This window comes from Muscardinus avellanarius, assembly GCF_963383645.1.
Source record: "Muscardinus avellanarius genome assembly, chromosome: 16".
Taxonomy (NCBI): domain Eukaryota; kingdom Metazoa; phylum Chordata; class Mammalia; order Rodentia; family Gliridae; genus Muscardinus; species Muscardinus avellanarius.
This window is the reverse complement of record NC_137802.1, coordinates 74,145,019-74,168,036: the sequence shown is the minus strand read 5'-3', so window position 1 is coordinate 74,168,036 and position 23,018 is coordinate 74,145,019. Positions and strand designations below refer to the sequence as shown.

Sequence of the window (23,018 nt, the reverse complement as noted above, 5' to 3'; positions counted from 1 at the left end):
GCTTAAGATCCATTCTAGATTCTGGGTTTTGCTGGTGTGAGATGTCCAGTTTCAGAGACTTTCTTTCTTTCTTTCTTTCTTTCTTTCCTTTCTTTCTGTACTGGGGGTGGAACCCAAAGGCTTTCTACCTCCGGGCTATACTCCCAGACCTTTTTTATACTTTATTTGGAAACAGGGTCTCACTAAGTTGCTGAGAGCCTCACTAAGTAGCTGAGGCTGGCTTTGAACCTGTGCGATCCTCCTGTCTCAGCCTCCCAAGCGCGGGGATTCCAAGCGTGCACCACAGAGAGTAACATTTCTTCTTGTGGATAGGAGGTTCTTCATCTCCTGACTAGTGTCATGGCTGCTTGTTTCTGGGCTCAGCACCAGTTGGTTCGCTGACAGTGAGCTAAGGGTGCGCACTGCACAGAAACCTTGCGTCCTCTCTGGCCAGGGAGCCCCGAGAGCTAAGAGCCCTCTGCTCTTAGCATGTTGTGTGCCTTTCTTTCTTTGATTTTTTTGTGGTGTTGGGGGTTGAACCCAAGAGCATTCTACCTCTGTGCTACACCCCTAGCCCTAGCCCTATTTTCTATTTATTTACTTATTTATTTGGTGGTACTAGGGATGGAGCCCAAGGGCATTCTACCTCTGAGCTACACCCCCAGCCCTATTTTTATTTTTTATTTTGAAACAGGGTCTTACTGAGTTGCAAAGGACCTCACTAAGTAGCTGAGGCTACTCAGACTATGATCCTCCTGACTCAGCCTCCCAAATGCTAGGATTTAAGCATGTTCCACCGCACCCAACTTTTACTATCTTTTTTGTTTTGTTTTTGTTACTGGGGATGAATCCAGAGACATTCTACCTCCAAGCTATACTCCTAACCTGATTTTATTTATTTGGAAATAGGTCTTACGAGGTTGCTGAGAGCCTTGCTAAATTGCCATGGCTGGCTTTGAACCATTGATTGTCCTGTCTCAACCTCCCAAGTATTGGGATTGCACCCTGTGTACCACCACGCCTGCCTGGCTCCTGTGTTTTAAGCTATCTCTTAATGCCCTGGGATAACACTGTTATCACCTGGTCACCTTGTAAAGAGATGGCTTGCCACCCAGTGCGCCTGCGGCTGTGAGTGGAATGTTAGTCCGAGCTCTGCATGGTCTCTAAATAGCTGAAGTTGTGGCTTGGTTTGGTACTGAAGGTTGAACTCAGGCATTCTACCCCCAACCCTATTTTATATAGTTTATTTTGAAACAAGGGTCTCACTAAGTTACTGAGGCTGGTCTCCAACCTGCAATACCCCTGTCTCAGCTTCCCAGCTCCCAGGTACTGAGGTTATAGGCAGAGACCACTGCACCCAGCTAAAGCTATAGTTTTGAATATTACATAGTAGTCATAGTGCATGTATTCTTTAACTTGTGTGTGTGTGTGTGGGGGGGGGTACTGGGAGTAGAACCCAGGAGCATTCTACCCCTGAACTATGCCCCCAGGCCTATTTTTTTATTCTTTATTTTGAAACAGTCTCATTAAGTAGCTGAGGTTGTCCTTGAACTGTGATCCTCCTGTCTCAGCCTCTCAAATGCTGGGATTACAAGCCTGTGTAAAAAGTTGCCCCAGCAACTTTTTTTTTTTTTTAAGCAGAGCTTTACTAAATTACTGTGAATTTTTGACCCAACACAGATGATATAATTTCATATTTAGTAAACCCTAAACCCAAAGTATGTGGTCAATTCATTGTTATATCAACAATAATCTGTTATAAAAGGTATTTTTTTTGTGTGGTACTAGAGTTTGAACCCAGAGGCATTGTACCTCTGAGATACACCCCCAGTCTTATTTTTTAATTTTGAAACATTGCTTCACTAGCAAAACCCTGTTACGAAATGAAATAAAAAGGGCTGAGGGTGTAGTTTGTAGATAAAATTAGCAAAAAAAAAAAAAAAAAAAAAGGAATCAATGTGATATCAAGAATCTTTAAGCTGGATGTGGTGGCACACACTTGTAATCCCAGTACCTTGGAGGCTGAGACAAGATGATCACAATTCACGGCCAGCCTCAGCTATGTAGTGAGACCTTCTGCAACTTAGACCCACTTTAAAAATAAAGAATAGCCGGGCGTGGTGGTGCACGCTTGTAATCCCCGCGCTTAGGAGGCTGAGACAGGAGGATCGCACAGGTTCGAAGCCAGCCTCAGCTACTGAGTGAGGCTCTCAGCAACTTAGTGAGACCCTGTTTCCAAATAAAATGTAAAAAATGGGTCTGGGAGTATAGCCTGGAGGTAGAAAGCCTCTGGGTTCCACCCCCAGTACCACAAAAAAAAAAAATAATAATAATAATAAAAATAAAGAATAATAAATCAGGCTGGTCGGAGGTAGAATGCCTCTGAGTTCCATCCCCAATATGGAAAAAAAAATTCTTTAGATAGGCAAGAATAAGCTGGGCATGGTGGTGCAAACTTGCCATCCTGTACTTAGGAGGCTGATCAGGATCGCAGGCCCACGGCCAGCCTCAGCAATACAGTGAGACCATCTGCAGCATAGTGAGACCATTTAAAGAATTAAATCGGGCTTGGGGTGTAGCTGAGAGGTAGAATCCACTGCGTTCAATCCCAGTTCCACAAAACTAAAACGAGGGTAGGCAAGAAATAAGAAAATTAAGAGATTTTAGTAGAGAACATGGGGAAGATCTTTCTCTTTTTTTTTTCTTTTTTCTTTTGGTGGTACTGGTGATGGACCTTGGGGCTTTTTTACCTGTGGGCTACACTCCCAGACCTCTTTTATATTTTACTTGGAAACAGGGTCTCACTAAGTAGCTGAGGCGGCTTTGAACCTGTGCGATGCTCCTGTCTCAGCCTCCCAAGCGCGGGGATTACAAGCGCGGGGATTACAAGCGTGCGCCACCACGCCCTTTTCTTTCTTTTTCTTTCTTTTTGTTACGGGGCATAGAACCCAGAGGCATTGTACCTCTGAGCTACACCCTTAACCTCATTTTATGTTTTTATTTTGAAACAGTCTTGCTAAGTTTTTGAGGCTGGCTGGGATCCTGAGATCCTTCTGTCTCAGCCTCCCAAGTACTGGGATCGGAGCCCACCCTGCCTGGCTTGAGGACTTTCATAATAGGAAGAGCAGACTAAGCCAGGCAGATGCGTGGAGACTAGCGCTGTGGGCGCTGTTGGAGTGCTAGTTCTCTCCCGCGGGGTGCGGCGTGCTCAGCCTGCCTGGGCGGGGCTCCCTGGAGAACACAGCTGAGCTGACGTGGCTGCAGTGCGGATGCTGTTGTGTTGTGGTCCTCTAGCTCTGTGTTGGGCTCTGGGCCTCAGTCGTTGCGTTCTGTAGCTTACAGTGGTGTCATGTAAAATGTAGAATACCGTCTATTTGTGGATCGTTAATTTTCCCCTCCAGTACTGGGGTAGAACCACTCTCACACCGACCTTCCCCACCTACACATAGTGCTTTGGAGGCTGGCCTTGAACCTGCAGTCCTCTTCTTTCAGCCTCCCAAGTACTGGGAGTTTGTGTGACAGCACAGCTGGGTTATGGATTCCACACACGCATATAAACCCCGGTTGCATTTTGTCTTGTCTTTGTGAGCGATTTGGACCCAGGGGCTTCCTACTTCTGAGCTACACCCCAGCCCTTTTCTTAGAACAGGGTCTCACTGAGTTGAGGAGGCCTCCCCAAATTGCTAATGCCACCTTCTTGTCACGGCCCTCCGAGTGCTGGGGTCGCAGGCACCGCCCCGAGCTCCAGGAAGCCCGGTTTACTTGCTTTTTTACTTGTTTAGTGGTATGGAGTACTGAACCTAGGAGCATTCTACCTCTGAGCTACACCCTCAGTCTGAATTTTTTGTGTATTTGTGATGCTGGGGATTGAATCCAAGGACATTCTACCTCTGAGCTAAACTCTCAGTCCTCTTATTTTTATTTGGAAACAGGGTCTTGCTAAGTTGCCCAGAGCCTCACTAAATTGCCAAGGCTTGCTTCGAACTTCCGTCCTTCTGTCTCCCAAGTGCTGGGATTACAGGCGTGTGCCACCACGCCCAGCTCCCACGAAGCCCTTTAGTTTCTTATTTTGCCACAGCCTCCTAAGTTACTAGGATTACAGGCATATGCCACTATGCCTGCTTTGAAAGTTTTTATAAACAGACCTCCCTGTTGACCTCAGGACTTAATAAGGCCGGCTTAACGCTTAGCATTTGCTGTGGAAGTACCTAGCGGCCACGGGCTCGTGCCCAAAGCTGGGGTGGAGCCGGCCAGGAGGGTCGGGTGCATGGGCGCTCTTCGGATCACGCGCCCTGGTGGGCAGAGAAGGGCGGTGTGCTCCGCGGAGCGCTTTGAACCCACCTGTTGCTGCCACCTTTGTGCTTTGGCTCCCCAGGGAGCCCGTCATGGCGTCCTTCGCCCCGTCGTGAGCACATGGGAGCCACCCTTCCCTGAGCGCCCCACGGGACTGTCGGCTATTCCTGTGTGCTCTCTGGTGAAGTGTCTGGTCTTTGGCCCGTTGTTTTCAGAAATGGATGGCTAGTGTTGATTTGTCTTCAGATCTGCATCTTGGAGGCCTCTCTCATTGCCCTCCCTCGTTGGGGTTCTGGAGTAGTCTGTCCTGTCGGGGCTCCTGTCTTCCTTGTCTGTTGGAAGCCTGGTTGCCGTGTGAATCCCCAGTAGTTTGCGTTGCACTTTCTTATCCACACCAGAGTTCGGAAGGCTTTCCTTTGCACACGGCCTTCCTTCTCAGCCTTTTGGTCAGGCGCCTCTCCTGGGCAGCTGTGGCCCCCGGCCGGCCGGCCCCTGTCCTCCTGCCTAGGCCGGTCTCCACGCCCTTGCCTCCTGCACGGCACTCCCTGCCTTTGGAGTCAGTGTGGCCAAGTAGGCTGGTCACTCCTGCTGTTCGCCACTGTCTGCTGGCGCGCAGCCTCGTCTGGTCTGCGTGGGGTCCTTGAGGGCAGCTGTGTGAGGTCTCCGCCCGCCGTGCTCCCCGTGCAGGGCGTGGTGCCAGGCCGCGGGGGCTGAGGCGTTCTCTCTGGTTTGCGGCAGTGGGCATCCCCACCATCAGATGGTGCGGGGCCGAAGGGGACTACAACGTCATGGTGATGGAGCTGCTGGGGCCCAGCCTGGAAGACCTCTTCAACTTCTGCTCCCGGAAGTTCAGTCTCAAAACTGTGCTACTGCTTGCGGACCAGATGGTGAGCATTCCTTCTCTGATGTGCCACGCTGGGGCCGGGGTACACGCGCTAGTGTTGGCCGCTGTTTGCCTACCAACGCCTGTTAACGCACCGCGGGACGTGGGGATTTGTTCAACCTTAGCTGCTAGATAATGGCGGGTAATGGGTTCGGAGGCCTGGCTGCCACTCCTGAATTTGTTCACACTTCTCTGTCCCACCGTGGGTTCCCCCAAATCCAGTGCAGTTGAGCAGATGCGTGTGTGGAGCCTGTGCAGAGTGGCTGTTGGAGATGGTTGTCTAGTAGGCTGCTACAACCTCAGTCTGTCTGTCCAGCCGCGTGGAACGGGCTGAGCGCGCCCAGCCAGGCCTTGGGTGGGTAGGGGAGCGGAAGGTCCCTGGAGACCCAGCCTTCCCCGCTGTTCAGTCACTCTGCTCCGCAGAGCCAGGGTCCTTTTCTGAGGGCGCTGCTCTGGAATTTAACCTCCTGCGATTGCTTCTCTGCTTGTAGATTAGTCGTATCGAGTACATTCATTCAAAGAACTTTATCCACCGCGATGTGAAGCCAGATAACTTTCTCATGGGGCTGGGGAAGAAGGGCAACCTGGTTTACATCATCGACTTTGGGCTGGCCAAGAAGTACCGGGATGCGAGGACCCACCAGCACATCCCCTACAGAGAGAACAAGAACCTCACCGGGACGGCGCGGTACGCCTCCATCAACACGCACCTCGGCATCGGTGAGCCCCGGGCGTGGGGTGCGGGCCGATAGCGCTCGGCTTAGGGAGCGCCCGCTCCGGGGTGACCTGGCAGCTGTAAGCGTGTGTGGTGCTCGGAGCCCATAGGCCCGCAGGCCTCGTCCCGGTGTTCCAGAATGTTGGGGCAGCAAGGCTGGCTCTGGCAGCCAGGGTGTTGGTGCTGCTCGCTGGTGGCTTCCTGAGCAGTGGTGAATGGCCATTCTGGTGAAGAGCAGCCCAGATACATTTTCCTGTCGTTTTTAAATGTCTCTCATCATGTTTGCTGCATCTTTGCTTTATATGTGCGCTCGTATGCCGCCCTTCATCCGTTTCCCTTTCCTTTCAGAACAATCTCGAAGGGACGACTTGGAGTCTCTGGGGTACGTGCTGATGTACTTCAACCTGGGCTCTCTCCCCTGGCAGGGGCTGAAGGCTGCCACCAAGAGGCAGAAGTATGAGAGGATCAGTGAGAAGAAGATGTCCACTCCCATCGAGGTGCTGTGCAAAGGCTACCCTTGTGAGTCCCGCTCTGCCGGCGCCTCCCCCGGCCTCTGCAGCGGGGTGGCAGGAGGGGCACCTCTGTGTCAGGGTGACCTGGGCCCTCCCATCTTCCTGACACACCAAGAGCCTGTGGTGTGGAGGGCACAGTGAGGCCAGAAGAGAAGAGAAGAGGTCGGATGCGCCTCAGGGCACCCTGCGAGTCAGGACGGGGAGCGGCCCAGCGGCACACTGCCCCTAGGACTGGCCCTGCTGTGCGGCCCTAGTCCCCTTCGACCTCCGAGCCGTACTCCCGCAGCTTCTCCTGGGTTCTGTGGCACTGCCTTTGGGGAAATGCCCTAGATGAGTTGTGCTCTGTGGTACTGAGTTTTGTTGTGTCCGTGGTGGTTCTGAGATGAGCCCAGTTGCTAGGCAAGTGTTCTGCTGCCGGCTACATCTCCACTCCAGTGGGGTGTGCGCGCACGCGTGGGGGCTGGGGATTGAACCCAGGGGCATTCTACCTCTTAACTACACCCTGAACCCAGGGGCATTCTACCTCTTAACTACACCCCCAGCTCCGTTTTATTTTGAAGCAGTCTCTTTAGTCACCAAGGCTGTCCTCGAACTTCAGTCCTGCTCTCTTAGTCTGCCTAGTGGTGGGGCTGCAGGCATGGACCCGGTCACAAGCCTAGCTTTGAAATTTGACTATTCTTTCCCAAGGCCTAGAGGCTAAGGAAGTAACCGCAGCTGGGCCTTTGCCTTTCACAGCCTCCTTGGGTAGAGCCAAGGCAGGGGAGAGGCACCATCCGGGTCGTGTTCAGGACCGCTTGTTATCTTGTGTTACAGCTGAATTTGCCACGTACCTGAATTTCTGCCGCTCCTTGCGCTTTGACGACAAGCCTGACTACTCCTATCTGAGGCAGCTCTTCAGGAATCTCTTCCATCGCCAGGGCTTCTCCTACGACTACGTGTTTGACTGGAACATGCTCAAGTTTGTGAGTGTCATTGCCCACTCAGTCCTGCCCCAGAGCATGGGATGGGCACAGTCCCGTCCGAGAGGGTGGCAGCTATCACCCCTGGGTCTCTCATGCAGAGTTAGGCTGTACAGGGCTTGGGTTTTACAGTGTTGGGAAAGCCCAGCACAGCTGCCTTGATTTTGCCCTGTGGCTCAGGACTGGGCCGCAAGACGCCTTTAGGCAAGCAAAGGGGCCTGTGGAGTTTGTGAGTGTGGACAGCAGGCAGCCGGAAACCAGCCCCCAGTGCAGGTCTGCCAGGGCCAGAGGCTTGCGGAGTGCTAAGTCCCCCGTAGTCAAAAGGCCATTCTGAGCCAGGCGTGGTGGTGCACGCTTATAATCCCAGTGCTTGGGAGGTTGAGACAGGAGGATCACAGGGGTTCACGGCTAGCCTCAGCTACAGAGTGAGGCCCTCCACAACTTAGACCTTGTTGCAGAATGAAGAATAAAAAATAATACCAAAAAGGAAAGGTTGCAGGAGGCTGAGACCAGAGGATCACGGTTTGCAGACAGCCTCAGCTACTTAGTGAGGCCTTCCGCAACTTAGACCCTGTTTCAAAATAAAGAGTTAAAAAAAAAAAATAGGGCAGGGGTGTATGTAGCTTGGAGGTCAAATGCCCCGGGTTCTATCCCCAGACCCTCAAAAAAAAAAAAAAAAAAAAGAGCCGGGCGTGGTGGTGCGCGCTTATAATCCCAGCATTCTGGAGGCTGAGACCGGAGGATTGCGGTTGGCGGACAGCCTCAGCTACTTAGTGAGGCCCTCTGCAACTCAATGAGACCCTGTTTCAAAATAAAGAATAAAAAATTGGGCAGGGGGTGTAGCTCGGAGGTCAAATACCCCTGGATTCCAGCCCCAGACCCACAAAAAAAAAAAAAAAAAAAAAAGAGGAAAGGTTGTTTTAGTTGCCGTTACCCACCCTGAGTGCTCTTGGATTCAGCCATCTCTGGTGCTGTGGTGCGGCGCACTGGCGGGAAGTCTGGTGATCTCCCCCGACCGCACTGCCTCCCGCTCACACAGCTGTCTTGGCCCGAGATGCACCCCAGGCGCATTAGGCGAGCTGGCGGTCAGCAGGCCTGGTGTTTGGTCCAAGTTCAGCCCGTAATCTAGTTTTTCGTTTGCTTTCCTCTGTCATCAAAGGTATGTGTGAAGCTGGGCGTGGTGGCACACCACACACAGCTTGGAATCTTAGTACTTAGGAAGCTGAGACAAGGGGTTCGTGGCTAGCCTCAGCAGCTTAGCCCCTCTACAATTTAGCACGACCCTGTTTCAAAATAAAGAAAAAAATAGGACAGGTGGTGTAGGTCAGAGGTAGAACACCCCAAGCTTCAGTCTCTTAGTTCCACCAAAAGATATGTGTGAGAATCCACAGGTGCAGGCAGGAAGGCCTAGAGTCTCTGGGCTGTCCATCCCTGGTCAACTGTTTGAAATTACTTTGACGTTGCTGCCAGAATTGAAGCTTCTGGAGGATTCGGAGTCATTTTTCATTAGGAATTTGTTTCTGTAGTTTGAGTTAGAAGTAGCACCTGTGCACATGGTAAATAAATCCTGTGGTTGGAGGAGCAGAACTGCTTGCTCATGGATGCAGAAACAGGCTGGGGCTGGGACGTGAACTAGGGCCACCTGCTGGGCCTCCTGGCTACTCTCTGTGTTCCAGAGTGAGCGTGGGGCGAGTGGGCTGGCTCCGGTGAGGCCCCAGCCTGCAAGCCCCGGGCCCTCTGCTGGTATGGGTTCAAAGGACAGCACTGCCCAGCTTCTGGACATGAGAATCGCCTTCCCGTGTGGCTCCCAGGGTCACTATCCCTCAGCTCTGCCACAAGGGTCAGTAAGCCACAGGCCACCCGGAAGTTAGTGGGTGTGGCTAGGTCTGGTGAACCAGCACCAGGGAATGGCGTGGGCCTTCGCTGGCTGGTTTCTGCCTGATAGCATTGGTGATTAAATAGTGTCACTGGGATCTCAGCTCAGCTGCTCAACACTGGTGTCCTTGTGCATTGGGGTGGCCCCCACAGCATGGCTGCCAGCAGCCTTCCCCTGGGGCCTCCCGAGGCCGGGGGCCGCCCCTGGCCACTGTCCTCCGTTCACAGAAGAGAGTTGCAGGGCAGGAGTCGATCCCAGGTGCTCTCACCCCGCCACGGCAGGAGCGAATGCACTTTGTGGCTGGAGACTAGGAAGGGCTCGGGCCCCTCCCCGGGTAGGCCCGACCTGTGTGAAGTCTGTTGTCGTCTGGCTCTGCTGCTGTGCTTGGACAGTGTGGTGCAGGGGATGCCCAGGGCCTTGGGTTGCTTTTACCCAGCCTGGCTTGGTTCTCTTCTCACCCATGTCCCTCCTCCTCAGGGTGCCAGCCGGGCTGCAGATGACGCTGAGCGGGAACGCCGGGACCGTGAGGAACGATTGAGACACTCCCGGAACCCAGCCACCCGCGGCCTCCCTTCCACGGCCTCCGGCCGCCTGCGGGGCACCCAGGAAGTGGCTCCCCCCACACCCCTGACCCCTACCTCACACACAGGTGAGCATCCCTCCCACTTTCTGCCTTGTATTTTGGTGGCGCTCTGGCCACCCGTGTGGCGTCCTGAGGAGCCCATGCCAGGCACACTGGTTGGTGGGTTCTGAAAGTAGAGGGCCCGAGTCAGCCGGTGACGGCACCTTTACAGATGTCCTCTCACAGGACTGGGTCTGTGAGAGTCCCTGAAAGCTATCACTAGGGTGGGTTTCTTACACAACGGTTCCTTCTCGCCACACACTTGGCCCAGAGCCTTTGCGCACTCCTCAGTCACGGCACCGGATGGCTGGGCCAGTCAGTGTCCTGCGCTGAGCCTGGGTGCTGGTGGGTGGGCCCGGCTGCCAGTCCCCGTCTGAGTGTCGGGGTGGCCAGGTCTTCGGCCAAGCAGCCGAGGCTCCACAGCAGCGTGGCTGCTCCCTCTCTCCTAGCCAACACCTCTCCTCGGCCCGTGTCGGGCATGGAGCGAGAAAGGAAAGTGAGCATGCGGCTGCACCGCGGGGCCCCAGTCAACGTCTCCTCGTCCGACCTCACAGGCCGACAGGACACCTCTCGCATGTCCACCTCACAGGTATGCGCCACAGGTGGGCGCCAAGCCTGCTGCCTGCCCTGCCGACCGGCTTCCAGCTCATGCACGGCCAAGGGGGGGTGGGAAGGTCTCTTCACTTCTCTCTCTCCGCCCCATCGTAAGAGTGGCTAACCTGGGGGGAGTTGGGCTGCGAGCTCTGTGTTGCTTCTTGCTTAGGGCTTCAGACGGCAGCCCTGCTGCGGGGTGACAGCAGGTGCGACATCCACCCCCCGCCTTCCCGTCCGCCTGAACACACGCCTCCTGCCCCTCTTGTGGGGGCGATTGGCATGCGGCCCTCAGGACTCTGCCCTCATTCTTGCTGGCTAAGAGCTGCCCTTAGCAGAGCACAGGGAGGGTTCCTGCGGGACTCTGGCCGCCTGCCTGAGGCCCCGCCTGCTGTAGCCTGCCTATCCTCTGGGGAGGGAGGTGTGGGAGCAGGCGTGGCACGGAGGCCAGCACCAGCATCCCCACTCTGTCCTCGGCACCTCTCGGCTTCCTTGCCGGTCTTTTGCGTTTTCTAACGGGCCTCTTTCAACAAACCACAGCAGCGATTGGCCATGTGTTGTTTCTTTGCTCCGAGTACACTCCAGGTCCTCTCCCCACAGAGCTGGTGAGGGGTCAGGCGAGCCGCGGCCAGCTGGGCAGTAGGTAGGGTGTGCGGCTGAGCAAGCATGGGACCCTGGGGCCTCTCCCCGCCCAGGCGTGCAGGTGGCAGGACCAAGGAGGCAGGCGTCTCCTAGTGCGTAACTTAGCAGACGTCTGTAAGCTGTTAGTAATTTTACTAGAAATGGGCTGCTTTTGTGTAATTTCTCAAAGACCAGCAAGACAGGGAGTTGGAAACATTGTTTGAATTGTGGGACACCAGGGTGTGTTCCGCACTGAGGACGAGTCCCTTAGTAGGCAGATGGGAGCACTGTTCACTCACAGGACGCAACGGGCGGGTCGGCGTCCCGTGGGTACTAGTGTCCACATCAGCCGCAGGGCTTGGCCTGGGGGGCCGTCTGCTGCCTCTGGCTGCGTGGGGGCATCCCGCCAGCAGCTTGGCAGGTGAAGTCGGAGGAAGGGGAAGGCCTTTGTGTTAGGGTAGTGGGACATAGGCGGGCTGGTGGAGGGAAGTGGAGGGCCAGGCCGTCGCGGGCTGCCTCTCCGCGGCCTCTTCTTGGTCGCCCGGCCCCAGCCTGTATCGGATTATGGCCCCCAGGTGCCAGGGAGTGTTCTTGCTTCTGCATGAGCTGAGGACTGGGAGTCTGCCTCTGCCTGCTTGGTCTCTTCCCCACGTGGAGAATCATGGCTTGAATGCGGGAAGGACTGCAGGAGACTGGAGGAGCACGTGCCGCCCTCGTGCCCTCCGGAGGAGGCACCTTGGCTATCCTCTGGCGCAGTGGGTGCCTGGGAGGCTGCTCGTGTGAGATTGTCCCCGCACCTCTCCAGTGCCGAAAGGACCTAGGCCCTCTGTCCAGCGCCAGCGAGCGTAAGCTGTGCCCTCGGCCAGATCTTTCTGGATCTTCAGCCAAGTGCCCGCGCTGGTGGTTTTGAAGCCAAAGGAGGCAGGTGGTGCTGCTCGAACCTCTCTAGTTCTATAGCCACCACTCACGCACTCCTATAAAGAATTGGGGATCAGGTAGAAGGAGGGACGTGTCTGTCAGGGTGCGCTGAGGAGCAGGCACTGAACACGCAGGCTTTGGCGTGACAGCCGCACATCCCTTGGCCAAGCTCCTCCGCAACTGTGGTTTCTGTCCTGCTGTCTGTCAGCCCTTTTCTCGGGGCTGGTGTGTCCTGTGGAGGTGCAGCAAGGTGTCAGGAAGGTGCGGCACTCCCCGGTCCCTCCTACCCCTGGCTGGGCCCGGGCCTGCAAACCTGCACGTGCTGGTGCCACAGTGCCCTGTCCCTGCAGGTCACCTACCCTTCCTCGCTCCTTCCCTTCCACCTTCAGCAGGGAACGGGCCTGCAGGGCTTGACAGTGAATGGGGGGGGGGGGAGTTCCCTCCTTGGGAAAAAGACTTAACTATCCAACCCAGTCCATAAAACTGCTGGTTACTCTTCTTTTGGTGTGGTACTGGGGATTAAACCCTGGGGGCATTCTACCTCTGAGCCATACCTCCAGCCCAGTTTTTTTTTTTTTTTTTTTTTTTTTTTTTTTTTTAAACAGGGTCTCACTAAGTTGCCGAGAGCCTCACTCGTTTACTGAGGCTGGCCACAAACCCCTCCTGTCTCAGCCTCCCAAGTACAGGGATTACAAACGTTCACCACCATGCCCAGCTCAGTTACCTTGGGGGGGGGGGTATTGGGGATGAACCTAGGAGCATTCTATCTCTGAGCTACATCCCAATCTCATCCCCTTTTTTTTTTTTTTTTTTTTTTTTTTTGTGGTCCTGAGAATGGAACCCAGAGGCATTCTACCTACGAGCTATACCCCCTGCCCTAATTTTTATTCTTTAAAACAAGGTCTCACTAAGTTGCAGAGCGCCTAAGTAGCTGAGGCTGACCACAAACCTTCAATCCCCATCTCAGCCTCCCAAGTATTGGGATTGCAAGTGTGCGCCACCATGCCCAGCTCCTGTTTTACTTTATTGTTTTATAATTTCGGACTAGGTGGATGCGTCTTAACACTTGCTGAGGTTGCCCTCAAACCTGTGTCCTTCCTGTCTCAGCCTCCTAAGTACTGGGCTTACAGGCATGTGTCGCCATGCCCAGCTCATTTAGTTCACACTCTACCCAAAACTAAGGTCAGCCACCGGTGTTCCCATTAATGAGGCGAGTCGCGTGGGCTCCGTCCTGCAGCTGCCCAGGGGTGCTGTGAGACTCTCTCCCAGGGCCAGCGCCATCCTGTCGGGCATCAGCTTCTCTTGAGCACGAGCGGGCAGGCATCTGAGCCTGTGTTGATTCTGGAGGGGAGCGGTAGCCAGTCACGGGAGCCAGTGAGCTCTCGAGCCTTGTGAGAAGGCCGGCCAGCCGGGGCGTGGGGCAGCGCCTGTTGGCACATGTGGACGCAGGCCCAACACAGCAGGGCCAGCTGGCGGGATGCTTACCAACAGCTGTCTTTTCCCCACCTCAGAATAGCATTCCTTTCGAACACCACGGCAAGTAGCTGCTCGTCTCCGTCGGAAGGCAGCACTGGGTGAGTGTGCCCACGGTGCGGCTCGCAGCGCTGGCCGGCCGGGCGGCCGGGGGAGTGGCCACTCCCCAGCTGCTGAGGCCCAAGGCGGCTGGGCTTGCATGCCAGGGGCTGGTGTAGGTGAGGCTTCTCTGCTTTGTCCTTCTTCTGGGGTCAGCTGCCCGCCGGGGCCTGCCCGCCTCCGCCCGGCTCCTGGGCACGCGTCTGTTGTGCTCGGCTGCGGGCGCCTTGCTTGGTGTCGGGCTCTTGCTGCGTTCAGGCTCCTGGTGGTCTCTGCCCATCCTGGCTGTTGGTCATCCTCTTTCTCATCTATCTCTGTCCTCATTTTGTGTTTCCAAACTTGGTCCCTGCCCAGCCATCTTGTCCTCGCAGCTGTTCCTTGTATTAACTCACCCAGCCACAGTGCCCTCCCCTGCCGGCGGCGCATGGCTGGACATCCGCGCCGCACTCCCTCGCGGGCCGCACGGCACCAGCAGCTCCTTCAGCAGGGCTTGAGCTTCGAGGGATTCGGTGCTGCTGCATTTTAACACCGGCGTGCTCTTGGAAGTGTGTCAGCCAGAACTGCTTCTTGTGTCTTACTGGGAGCCTGTTCTCAGCACCCAGTCCCTCCCAGGAAGGGACGCAGATCGGGGTTGCAGCCTCCTTGCCTGCATGCCTCTTCTTCCATGGCCTCTTCTGTCCCTTGGTCTGCTCGGCGTAGGTCCTGGCCGCAGAAGTCCTCTGCGCAGCCAGGCGCTGTCCAGAGGGGTCCAGGGTGATGTGGCGCCCCGCTCCATCGTGCGCTCTCCGTGCCGCCTCTGGCCACACGCTGACCTTGTCCTGTGCTTTGGCTCCGACAGATTCCCGGTCGGGTGGCTTCCAGCGGTCTTCAGTCTGTCGTGCACCGATGAGAACTCTCCTTTGTGCTGTGAAGGGCAGACAATGCATGGCTGATCTACTCTGTTACCAATGGCTTTACTAGTGACACGCCCCCCGGTCTAGACCCGAACCGTTCACGCTGGGAGCTCTCCAGGCCACTCACCCAGCGACGCTCGCGGGGAGTCACGACACACACTAAACGGACAGGCCCTGGAGCTACCATCGCCGGGCCGCCGCGGGGCCCACGGAGCCCAGCTGTCCTGGGGCTGGGAAGAAGAGCGACCCGGGAGGCCCTGCGCAGAAGCAGGCTCCGCGCCACGAGCCTCCCAGCTCCTCCAGTGGTGGCGACCTGTGCTCCCTGGCGACCCCACCGCAACTACCAGTCTTCTACTTGGTTAAGACAGTTTTGTATCATTTTGCTAAAAATTACTGGCTTAAATCTGTGTAAAGAAACCTGTCTTTTTATTGTTTCTTGTCTGTTCTTGCGGTCTCATGTTGACCTTAGAGACTTCCGAGACGATGCCGGCTTGGAGCTTCTGTGTGGAATGAAGTCGGCAGGAGAGGGCACTCGTGGCTTGTCGAGGGTGTGTGTTCTGTTCTTGCTTTTTCGTGCTGTGTCGTCCACTTTGGAGAGGAAATCTGTCATGAGAAGTTGTGTGTGTGCGTGTGCGTCTGTGCTTCGTGGGCCCCATCAGCCTGGCTTTGGTGTCTCACCTTCCCCACTGTAAACTGCGATGCCTGCCATCTTTGGAGAGCGCAGGGCAGGGTGCCCCCTGCCAGGGCGCAGCAGGTGTGCCGCAGAGTGCCACAACACTCCCAGAGGTGGCAAGAAGGCAGGCCAGAACTCCGAGGCGCTCGGGGCCTGAGAGGGAAAGTCTGGCGTGTGTTCTGGTTTCCAGGGAGAGGACCGTGATTGAGCAGCACCGAGCCCTGTGGGGTCGTGGATGGTGGCTCTGGCGGTGTCTGGTGCCTGCCATTCTGCCTTGAATTTGGGAAGTTTCTGAACAGACTGTAAATACTGCTGTGCAGATGGGCGCTCAGCCTGCGGCAGCGCTTCTACTCAAAAACAGAGCAAGCTGTTCTCCTAGCTCGAAGGCTCACCTGGAAAGGTTGGCGGCTGAAGGGAATCCACTCTGAGTGCCAAGAGGCAGGTGCCTACCACCTGCAGCTAGAACCTTCGCCTCCAGATGTGGATGGTACCCTGCACGTGGCGACCTTGAGCTGGACCCGTGTGCTGTCGGCACCAGGCACTGCTGCTGCGGTGGGGATTCCGAGATGCTCTTCCTTGTCCGGATCCTGCGCCCGACACACGTACCGGGTGGAGATGGCAGCAGGCCTGGGTACCCGTGCGCATGTTCACGGGCCATCTCCTTTTCTCCTGTCGCTATGTGGAGCAAGTTCTGCTGGGAGCCCGGCACCCTTGGATGTGGGGCCTGGCATGGAGCCCTGGGTTCACTGCTGGTGTGCGGTGGTGTCCAGGAGCCTGGTGTTGGCGGTCCCAGTTGGCCATCTCTGTTCGAGCCTGTGGGTGCTCCTTTCTGGTTCGTCTATAAACATGTTTGGCGTGTGGGGCCTTAACCCGGTGGGCTGCGTGTCCGAGTGCAGAGGGAGTTTGGGGTGGGTCGGGGGTGCGTGAGTTTGAGGTTTTTATGGTTGCGAACCCCTTCGTCTGAGGTGGGCCTCCACCTCTTGGCAGGCTGTGAGCAGCAGCAGCCCTAGGCGGCAAGTATTCTTTGTAAATACCCGCGGTCCCCAGCGCGGTGTCAGAGGATGGCGCGGCAGCCTTCTGACAGGCACAGGTTCAACCTGGAGCTGCTGGCGCACACCCGGAGCGGCCTGGCTGGGCCCCGCCGGCTGGGGGGTGGCTGCCCAGTACCTAGCCATCATCACTTGCAGGAAACGTAGTTAGAATGTGTATCATCCTGTGTCTTGGTGACCAGTCTCTGAGCTGTGCGTTTGTACTACCACTGTATTTGTGTACTTTAACAATTGTGTAAATAATAAATTCATAATGACTTCTACGTTTCTTCCTGGCCCTTTTCAAGTGGTCTTTATTTCATGAGCTGAGTTCCGGATTGGCTTGGGTTAAACTTACGAAAACCATTAGGGAACGGCCTTCATGTGGGCCCTTCCCAGCCTGTGGTGTGTAGGAGCTGCTTCTCTGCAGGGACACCCACTTGGGCTCTGGTGTGACGTGGAGCTGGCATGGCGTTTCTGGGGCCCCCTGACCCCTGTGGCCAGCTCTGGCTGGAAGCACTCTGGTGCCTTGGCTTCTGCAGAGTACTCAGTGCTGTAAGCTAGCAGGAAGGAGCAGGGTGGCATACTTGCTGGCTGGGGGAGCACTCCCCAATGGCACAGCTGTGCCCCACACCCAGGCGTGCACCGTGCACACGTTCTGAGGACTGGGCAGGCACCACAAGCTGTTGGAGCCAGGAGCAGCCCGGCTTGGACAGGCGTCCTGGGCCACAGCCCTGTGTGGTGCGTGAGTCATATGCGTGTCTCCCTGACTGGGGATGGCTTTTACTGTCTCCAGCCCCCACCCCACCCAGCCCCACCCACCCAGTCCATATGTACGCGCTTGGCCTGGCTCGTGTGCTCCTAAAGGGCAAGTGAGAGCTCCCTGCCCCCGCCAGCTCTGCCCAGCTCGCCTTTTCCCCTGCCCTGGGCTGCAGCAGCCAGCACCAGGCACCACCTGGCTGGACCGGCCTTGCAGTGGAGGTTAGAGGGAGCTGGTTTCTGAACTCCTGTCGGCAGGACCCCACATCCCTGAGGAACTAGTCAACACAGACCAGTTGGCCTCACGCGTTGGCCCTGCAGGTCCAGGCGGGTGACCACCCACAGGCCCCTTCAGGTGGCCCAGGATGCAGTGTCCCCTTGTCTTTCGCAGAATGTGTCAGTGGTGGGCAGTCATGGATGTAGGGAGACGGATCAGAGGTACATCCTTGGCAGATGGCCTGGCCGCAGCCAGGGTGCCTGGCGTGTTAACCTTCTGGCATAGTGATGGTCTGAGGTCGTCTGTGCCCTCTGCAGACCCTCACAGGCACCCTCAGAGGTGGGAGTGAATGAATGTGCCTCTCTGGGATATATTCTGAACCCACCCCTGCAGGGCAGCCCTGTCCACAGTCCATGCCCAAGAGCACGCCAGCTTCCTTCCCAGAGCACACGATGGCTGCCCTTGACTCTTGTGGCCCAGGGCCTCACTCCTCACCCGCTGGGTCAGTGTTGAGGTCACCACCCCAGCTGCCCAGCAGCTACTTTGAGGACAGGAAGCCCTTCTCTGTCTGGAAACGTGTAGAAGCACAAGTGGGGGCTGAGGCCACCTGCTTGCCCTCTTCCTGCAGGCCCGCTAACAGGCCCTCCCAGCTGAACCATAGCTGTCTTCCCAGAGAGCATGTTTACCATCTCAGGATCACCCCTGCCCCAGACCTGCCTTTGGGGCTGCCATCTCCTGGCTGTTCATGTTCCTTCCTGCTAGCCCTGTGCCCTGGGTGCGGGGGTGGGACAGGATGAGGGAGGAACGCTCTGCTTTTCCCGGGGGCAGGAGCTGGCTGCAGGCGGGAGAGGCTTGGAGACCAGGCGAGGGAGGGGCGCTGAGCCCCTGCACCCCTCACTGCCAGTGAGCCTGCTCGGTGCCTGCTGCACTGTCTCCTTGGCTCCTCTGGTTCCTGAGGGTGGCAGCCGCTGGCCACAGCTGGGACTCTCCCCACGAGGCCCAGAGTCCTTGCCCTTGCCACGGGGCCTGGCGAGGTGGGCACTGGAAGCAGACGCCCCTGGCAGGGTAACAGGAAAAGAGGAAAGGGAGCCCAGGGCCGTGGGACTGGTGGCCAGGGCAGGGGAGGCTGGGCCTGAGGCATGAGCTCTCGCCCCTTTTCATTGCAGAGGAGCAGGGACGTGGCATCTCTTCGGCTGCACGCAGCCCGCCAGGGGGCCCGCTGCCGTCCCCAGCGCCCACGACGCACCACCTACTGAGGCGGCCCAGCCATGCAGGCCGCCGCTGGCCACAGGGCAGGTGGGTGTGAGGTGCCCAGGGCGAGGCCGAGCGCTGAGCGCGGGCTGGACGGAGAACGGGAAGCAGAGGTCAGCGGGCGCTGAGCACGCAGAGCGTTGACCCGCCACGCAGGGGGTGAATAAATGGAAGGCAGGAAAGTCTGTTTTAAGCCCACACACAGTGAACAGAGCTCACGCTGCTTCCCAGCTCAGCCCTCGCCACGTGGGGTCCCTCCAGCACGCGGCTCCCTCCCCTGCCAGCCCCTTTCTCCTGCCAAAGCCCGAGGTCAGCAGGAAACGTTCCAGACAGACAGCACTGGGGAAACTGAGGACCAGGACCTCGTCCTAAGAAAAAACAGGTGGCTTCTTAACCCAAGTAAGCCTCGGGTTAAATGGACACAGCACAGAACAGCGTCCCCCTCAGATGGCCCCACACGCGTTTATTTTACACCTTCACTGGTGGAAGGCGCTCTTCCTCCCCTAGAAAGAGGGCCGGGCACTGCAGGAGGCCAGGGCGGGATGGCGGGTCGCACAGATACCAGGAAGGCCTTCCCAGCCCCACCCTCTGATTAAAGTCGTGTTGTCTCCGAAGAGTGGGTTTCTAGGTCCTTAAACCACAGTGGGGGCAGCTGACGGGGCCCCTGCAGGCGGCTTGTGACCAGGGGCTTGGCTTCACACAGATCTGCTGTGGAGTGACGCGTTCCCACCTGGCCACCTCCCCTGCCAAACACTGGTCAGGTGATGACCAATGACCCGCAGCCAGGGCCAAGCCAGTGGCCCTGCTAAACTGGTCCTTTTTATGAAATTAATATGAACGTGCTGGGCCCTGGCCCTCACCCCTGCCCCCTCACACGCTGGTTTCTGGGGTGTGGACCACCTCCCCGTTTTTCTCAGGCTCTGTCTTCAGGAAGTGCTCCACCTCCTGGGCGTCCACCCCCACGCCCGCAGGGGCCGTGTGGAGCTCCTCCGCAGGGGCTGCAGCCTCCGGCCTCTTCCCCATGCAGAAGACATTGCCCAGCAGCAGCAGCAGGGAGGAGGCGAGCACCTCGGCTCCCGCCAGGATGAACACGTACTTGTAGACATGCGTCGCGTCCAGCAGCTTGCCTGCAAGAGAGGACGGGCCACCCAGCTTCCAGCCCTGCACTCTGGGAACCCCGTCAGTGGGGGCACCCTCAGTCCCTCCCCACTTCTCCCTCCTCCTCCTCCCCAGGGGAGCAAAGACCCAGAGGCTAAAAACAAGTGGTGAGGGTTTGAGGTCACCAGGCATAGTCCCCCTGCAGCCCCGAGCTCAGCCTGGTCCTGTGCCTCCTGACCAAAGACCCTAAGACACCGAAGGCCAGTGGTGCAGCTTTGGGCTTGTTCCCTGACCCTGGGACCCTCAGGGGAAAGCAGGGGCTGCATGGGGCTCTGGTAGGGGCTGCCGGGTAGGCCGGAGAGACCCAGGCCTAGTGTGCAGAGTGACTTCCCACAGGCTAGGCCCCCCCTCCTCCATTCAAAATTGTGCTAAAGTCCACACTGGAATACTTCTTTAGTTAGCCTTCATAAAGCAAAACGGGGCCCCTAGTACCCTCGGGCTACCAGGTCGTGTGTGCCAGCCGCTCACTGCTGACACCTGCTGGCCACCTGCTGGCCCGTTGCCCGTCCTCCCGCAGCACTCACCGCCCGACGGGGGGCCGATCAGCACGGCCACAGCCTCCAGCAGCAGCACAAGGCCGATGGCGCTGGAGAAGGTCTGCGTGCCCACGATGGCCATGAGCACCTCAAACTGCAGGGCCCCCACCATGCCGTAAGAGATGCCAAAGAAGATGCAGAAGACCACCAGGCCGCCATAGTCGCTGGCCGTGGAGCCCGTGAGGTCGGTGAAGCCGTTGAAGAACATGGCGAAGCTGAAGAGGTAGATGGAGTAGGGCCGCACCTTCTTGAGCCCCGCGATGAAGCCAGCAGCAGGCCGAGCAAAGATGTCGATGAAGCCCAGGATGGTGAGCAGAAAGGCGGCCTTGGTGTCGGGCACGCCCAAGTCCTTGGCGTAGCTCACCACGAACACAGGCGGTACGAAGAGCCCCAGCACCATGACCGAGGCCGCCAGCGCATAGAGGACGAAGCCTCGGTCCCGGAAGACACTCAAGTCCAGGAGGCGCCGGGCCGGCCGCCGGGCCCCCGCGGCTGCACTGGCCGGGGGCGCCGCCAGCGGCCGCATGAGCGCGGCACACACGCAGCAGTTGAGCAGCAGGCCGCCCAGGATGAGGAAGCCGCCCCTCCAGCCGTAATGGTCCTGCAGCAGCTGCCCCAGAGGAGACAGCGCGCACAGGAACACCGGGCTGCCCGCCGCCGCCAGCCCGTTGGCCATGGGCCGCCGCTTGTTGAAGTAACGGTTGAGCATGATGAGGGCTGGCTGGAAGTTAAGCGCCAGCCCCAAGCCTGCGGGGAGGGGCCGTGTGAGCCCTTGGCCTAGCCCCGGCCCTTCCCAGGCTCCGCCCTGGGCAGCAGGACGTGAGGTCTGCCCCGTCCACAGGGGAGACCCAGGGGCACCCTTGCCGCTTGGGAGGGGAAGACTTGGCCAGACCCCACTCACCAGTAACGACCCCCGTGGTGAGGTAGACCTGGATGATGCTTCTGCAGAAGGATGCGGCTACCATGCCCAGGGACGCAAAGAGGCCGCCCACCAGCATGACTGGCCGGCAGCCAAAGCGGTTCACACACACACTGCAGAGGGGGCCTGTGGGGAAGCTGGTCTGAGGGCGGGCCACAGGCTGCCCACCCCACCCACGCCTCAGCCCAGCAGGGGTGCCAGCAGCCCTTTGGACCAGGTTACCGGGGACACCTGGGGCAGAGTCCAGCTCTCCGGGGGTTTCTTCTCCTTTGTCAGCTTTTTGTGTGTGTGCGGTACTGGGGATGGAACCCAGGGGCATTCTACCCTCCTGCCTCCCCCCGCCCCAGCCTGACTTTTTATTCTTTATTTTGAAACAGGGTCTCACTGAGTTGCAAAGGGCCTCACTAAGCAGCCGAGGCTGGCCACGAACCACGATCCTCTTGTCTCAGCCTCCCAAGTACTGGGATTACAAGCGTGCCCACCGTGCCCAGCTAGAATCAGCTATCTTCTGTGAGGAGCAGTTCATAGGAATCTTGTCCTCTGGGATTCATTTGTTTGGACGGGGATCAGGGCAGATTTCCTCCAGTCCCCGTGGGGCCCACAGAGAACAGATCACTCATTCTGGCAGGACCCCATTCTGGGGCGTCTCCAGCCCCTGAAGACCCGGGCCACAGGCTCGCAGGGGCTCAGCCGGGACGCAGCAGGCAGCCCCTGTGGCAGCCTCACCTGTGCCGTAGAGCATAGCCAGCAAGATTGAGGAGATCCAGGCCGTGTCGCTGTAGCCGATCGTGAACTCCTGCATGAGTTCCTTGAAGAAGACGCTCACGGCCTTGGGGAAGGCGTACGAGAAGCCCGTGATGACGAAGCTTCCGAAGAGAACGGCCCAGCCCCAGCCTCCGTCCGGGGCCTTGACGCCCGTGGGGCCGTCATCCACTGCAGCTCCTCCCATGGCACCTCACCTAACGGAGGAACGGGGCTCACTGGGGCTGCCGAGGGCAGGTAGGCTCTCCATCCACCGCCCCTCGCCTGCCTCCTGCACCCACACAGACGGCTCCAAAGGCCCAGCACTCAGGTTACATCCCAGGATGCAAAGACCAGCCTGGCTGGCTCCGTCCTGCCTCTGTGCCAGGCAGCAGCCCGCACCCAACATCACTCGCTCACCTCGGCCGTGCTGAGCCCTCCCCTAAGCCTGAGGTGCGTCCTCCAGGCCTCTGCCCAGCTATCCGGTCTAGGTGGGAGCAGCCTAGCCCCTCCGCTGTCCCAGGGGAACTGGGCTCCCACTCCTGGCCACTTTGCCTTCGGCTCTCCGGCCGGGAAACAAAAGGACATCAGGCGAGAAGGGGAGCATGGGCAGAGCCCGCACCATCCACCGGCGGGCACAGCGGGAGGAGCGCTCTGTGGAGCTGTGAGGGGGTTTCCATCAGCCCCCAAATCTCCAAGGAGAGGACACCAGCCCACAGCGGACTTCCCTTTTGTAAATTCCAGTTTAGGTCATCTGTAGCAGAGTAAGTCCAGTCCTGGGGCCAGCCTGCCATCTTCCTGCCCAGCCCCACCTCACCTAGGAGAGAGCTGCGAGGGGTGGGTGGAGCCCGAGACCCCCAGGCGTCCAAGGTAGTCTTCCAGCTGCTCCCCACGGGTAGTGTGTAGCTCGCCCTAGTGAAGAAGGTTGGCAAATGGCGCTGTGAAGGCCGAGCTGGTGGGAGCCCTTCCCATCCTGCCTGCTGACCCGGGAGGGCTGACCTTCAGCTCTGGCTCCACCCCACCCCTCCCTGGCTTTCTCTTGCCAGCCAGGGCACCACGCAGGTATGCTAGGGACTGGGTCCTAAGGGCAGGGCTCCTCCAGGAGTGATCCACGAGCCTCCCCATGCTGTGCCCAGCCTGGCCCCTGGGATGAGACCAGAGGAGGAGTACATGCCACAGTCAAGACACTGAGAGGGGCACAAGGCAGATGACTCCCCCACAGCAGAGCTAGGTTTAAAAGACCCCCAAGAGTATGTGCAGCAGGAAAAGTCTATAAACACACACACACACACACACACACAC

General features: G+C 57.8%; 2 protein-coding genes across 4 annotated transcripts in view; one reads left to right on the top strand and one right to left on the bottom strand.

Moving 5' to 3' along the window:
• The window catches only part of CSNK1D (casein kinase 1 delta), a gene marked incomplete at both ends in the record, with an annotated part of 31,031 nt that extends 12,664 nt beyond the window's left edge, over positions 1-18,367 (top strand). The window contains 7 exons of one of the 3 annotated variants that reach the window (XM_080712434.1): positions 5,011-5,159; positions 5,647-5,875; positions 6,219-6,389; positions 7,196-7,344; positions 9,695-9,866; positions 10,289-10,428; positions 18,278-18,367. In XM_080712434.1, the coding sequence (XP_080568560.1) occupies positions 5,011-5,159; positions 5,647-5,875; positions 6,219-6,389; positions 7,196-7,344; positions 9,695-9,866; positions 10,289-10,428; positions 18,278-18,367 (1,100 nt within the window). Of the gene's footprint in view, positions 1-5,010; positions 5,160-5,646; positions 5,876-6,218; positions 6,390-7,195; positions 7,345-9,694; positions 9,867-10,288; positions 10,429-13,480; positions 13,514-14,379; positions 14,431-18,277 lie in introns of those variants that run through there. The other 2 variants (XM_080712435.1, XM_080712436.1) reach the window with 2 other exon arrangements.
• Positions 18,368-19,232: 865 nt separating this feature from the next.
• Positions 19,233-21,924, bottom strand: SLC16A3 (solute carrier family 16 member 3; the record flags this gene model as incomplete). Its single annotated transcript, XM_080712251.1, has 4 exons — positions 19,233-19,489; positions 20,045-20,803; positions 20,958-21,101; positions 21,702-21,924. The coding sequence occupies 4 exons, from the start codon at positions 21,922-21,924 to the stop codon at positions 19,233-19,235; spliced, it is 1,383 nt and encodes a 460-aa protein (XP_080568377.1).
• Positions 21,925-23,018: the final 1,094 nt, after the last annotated feature.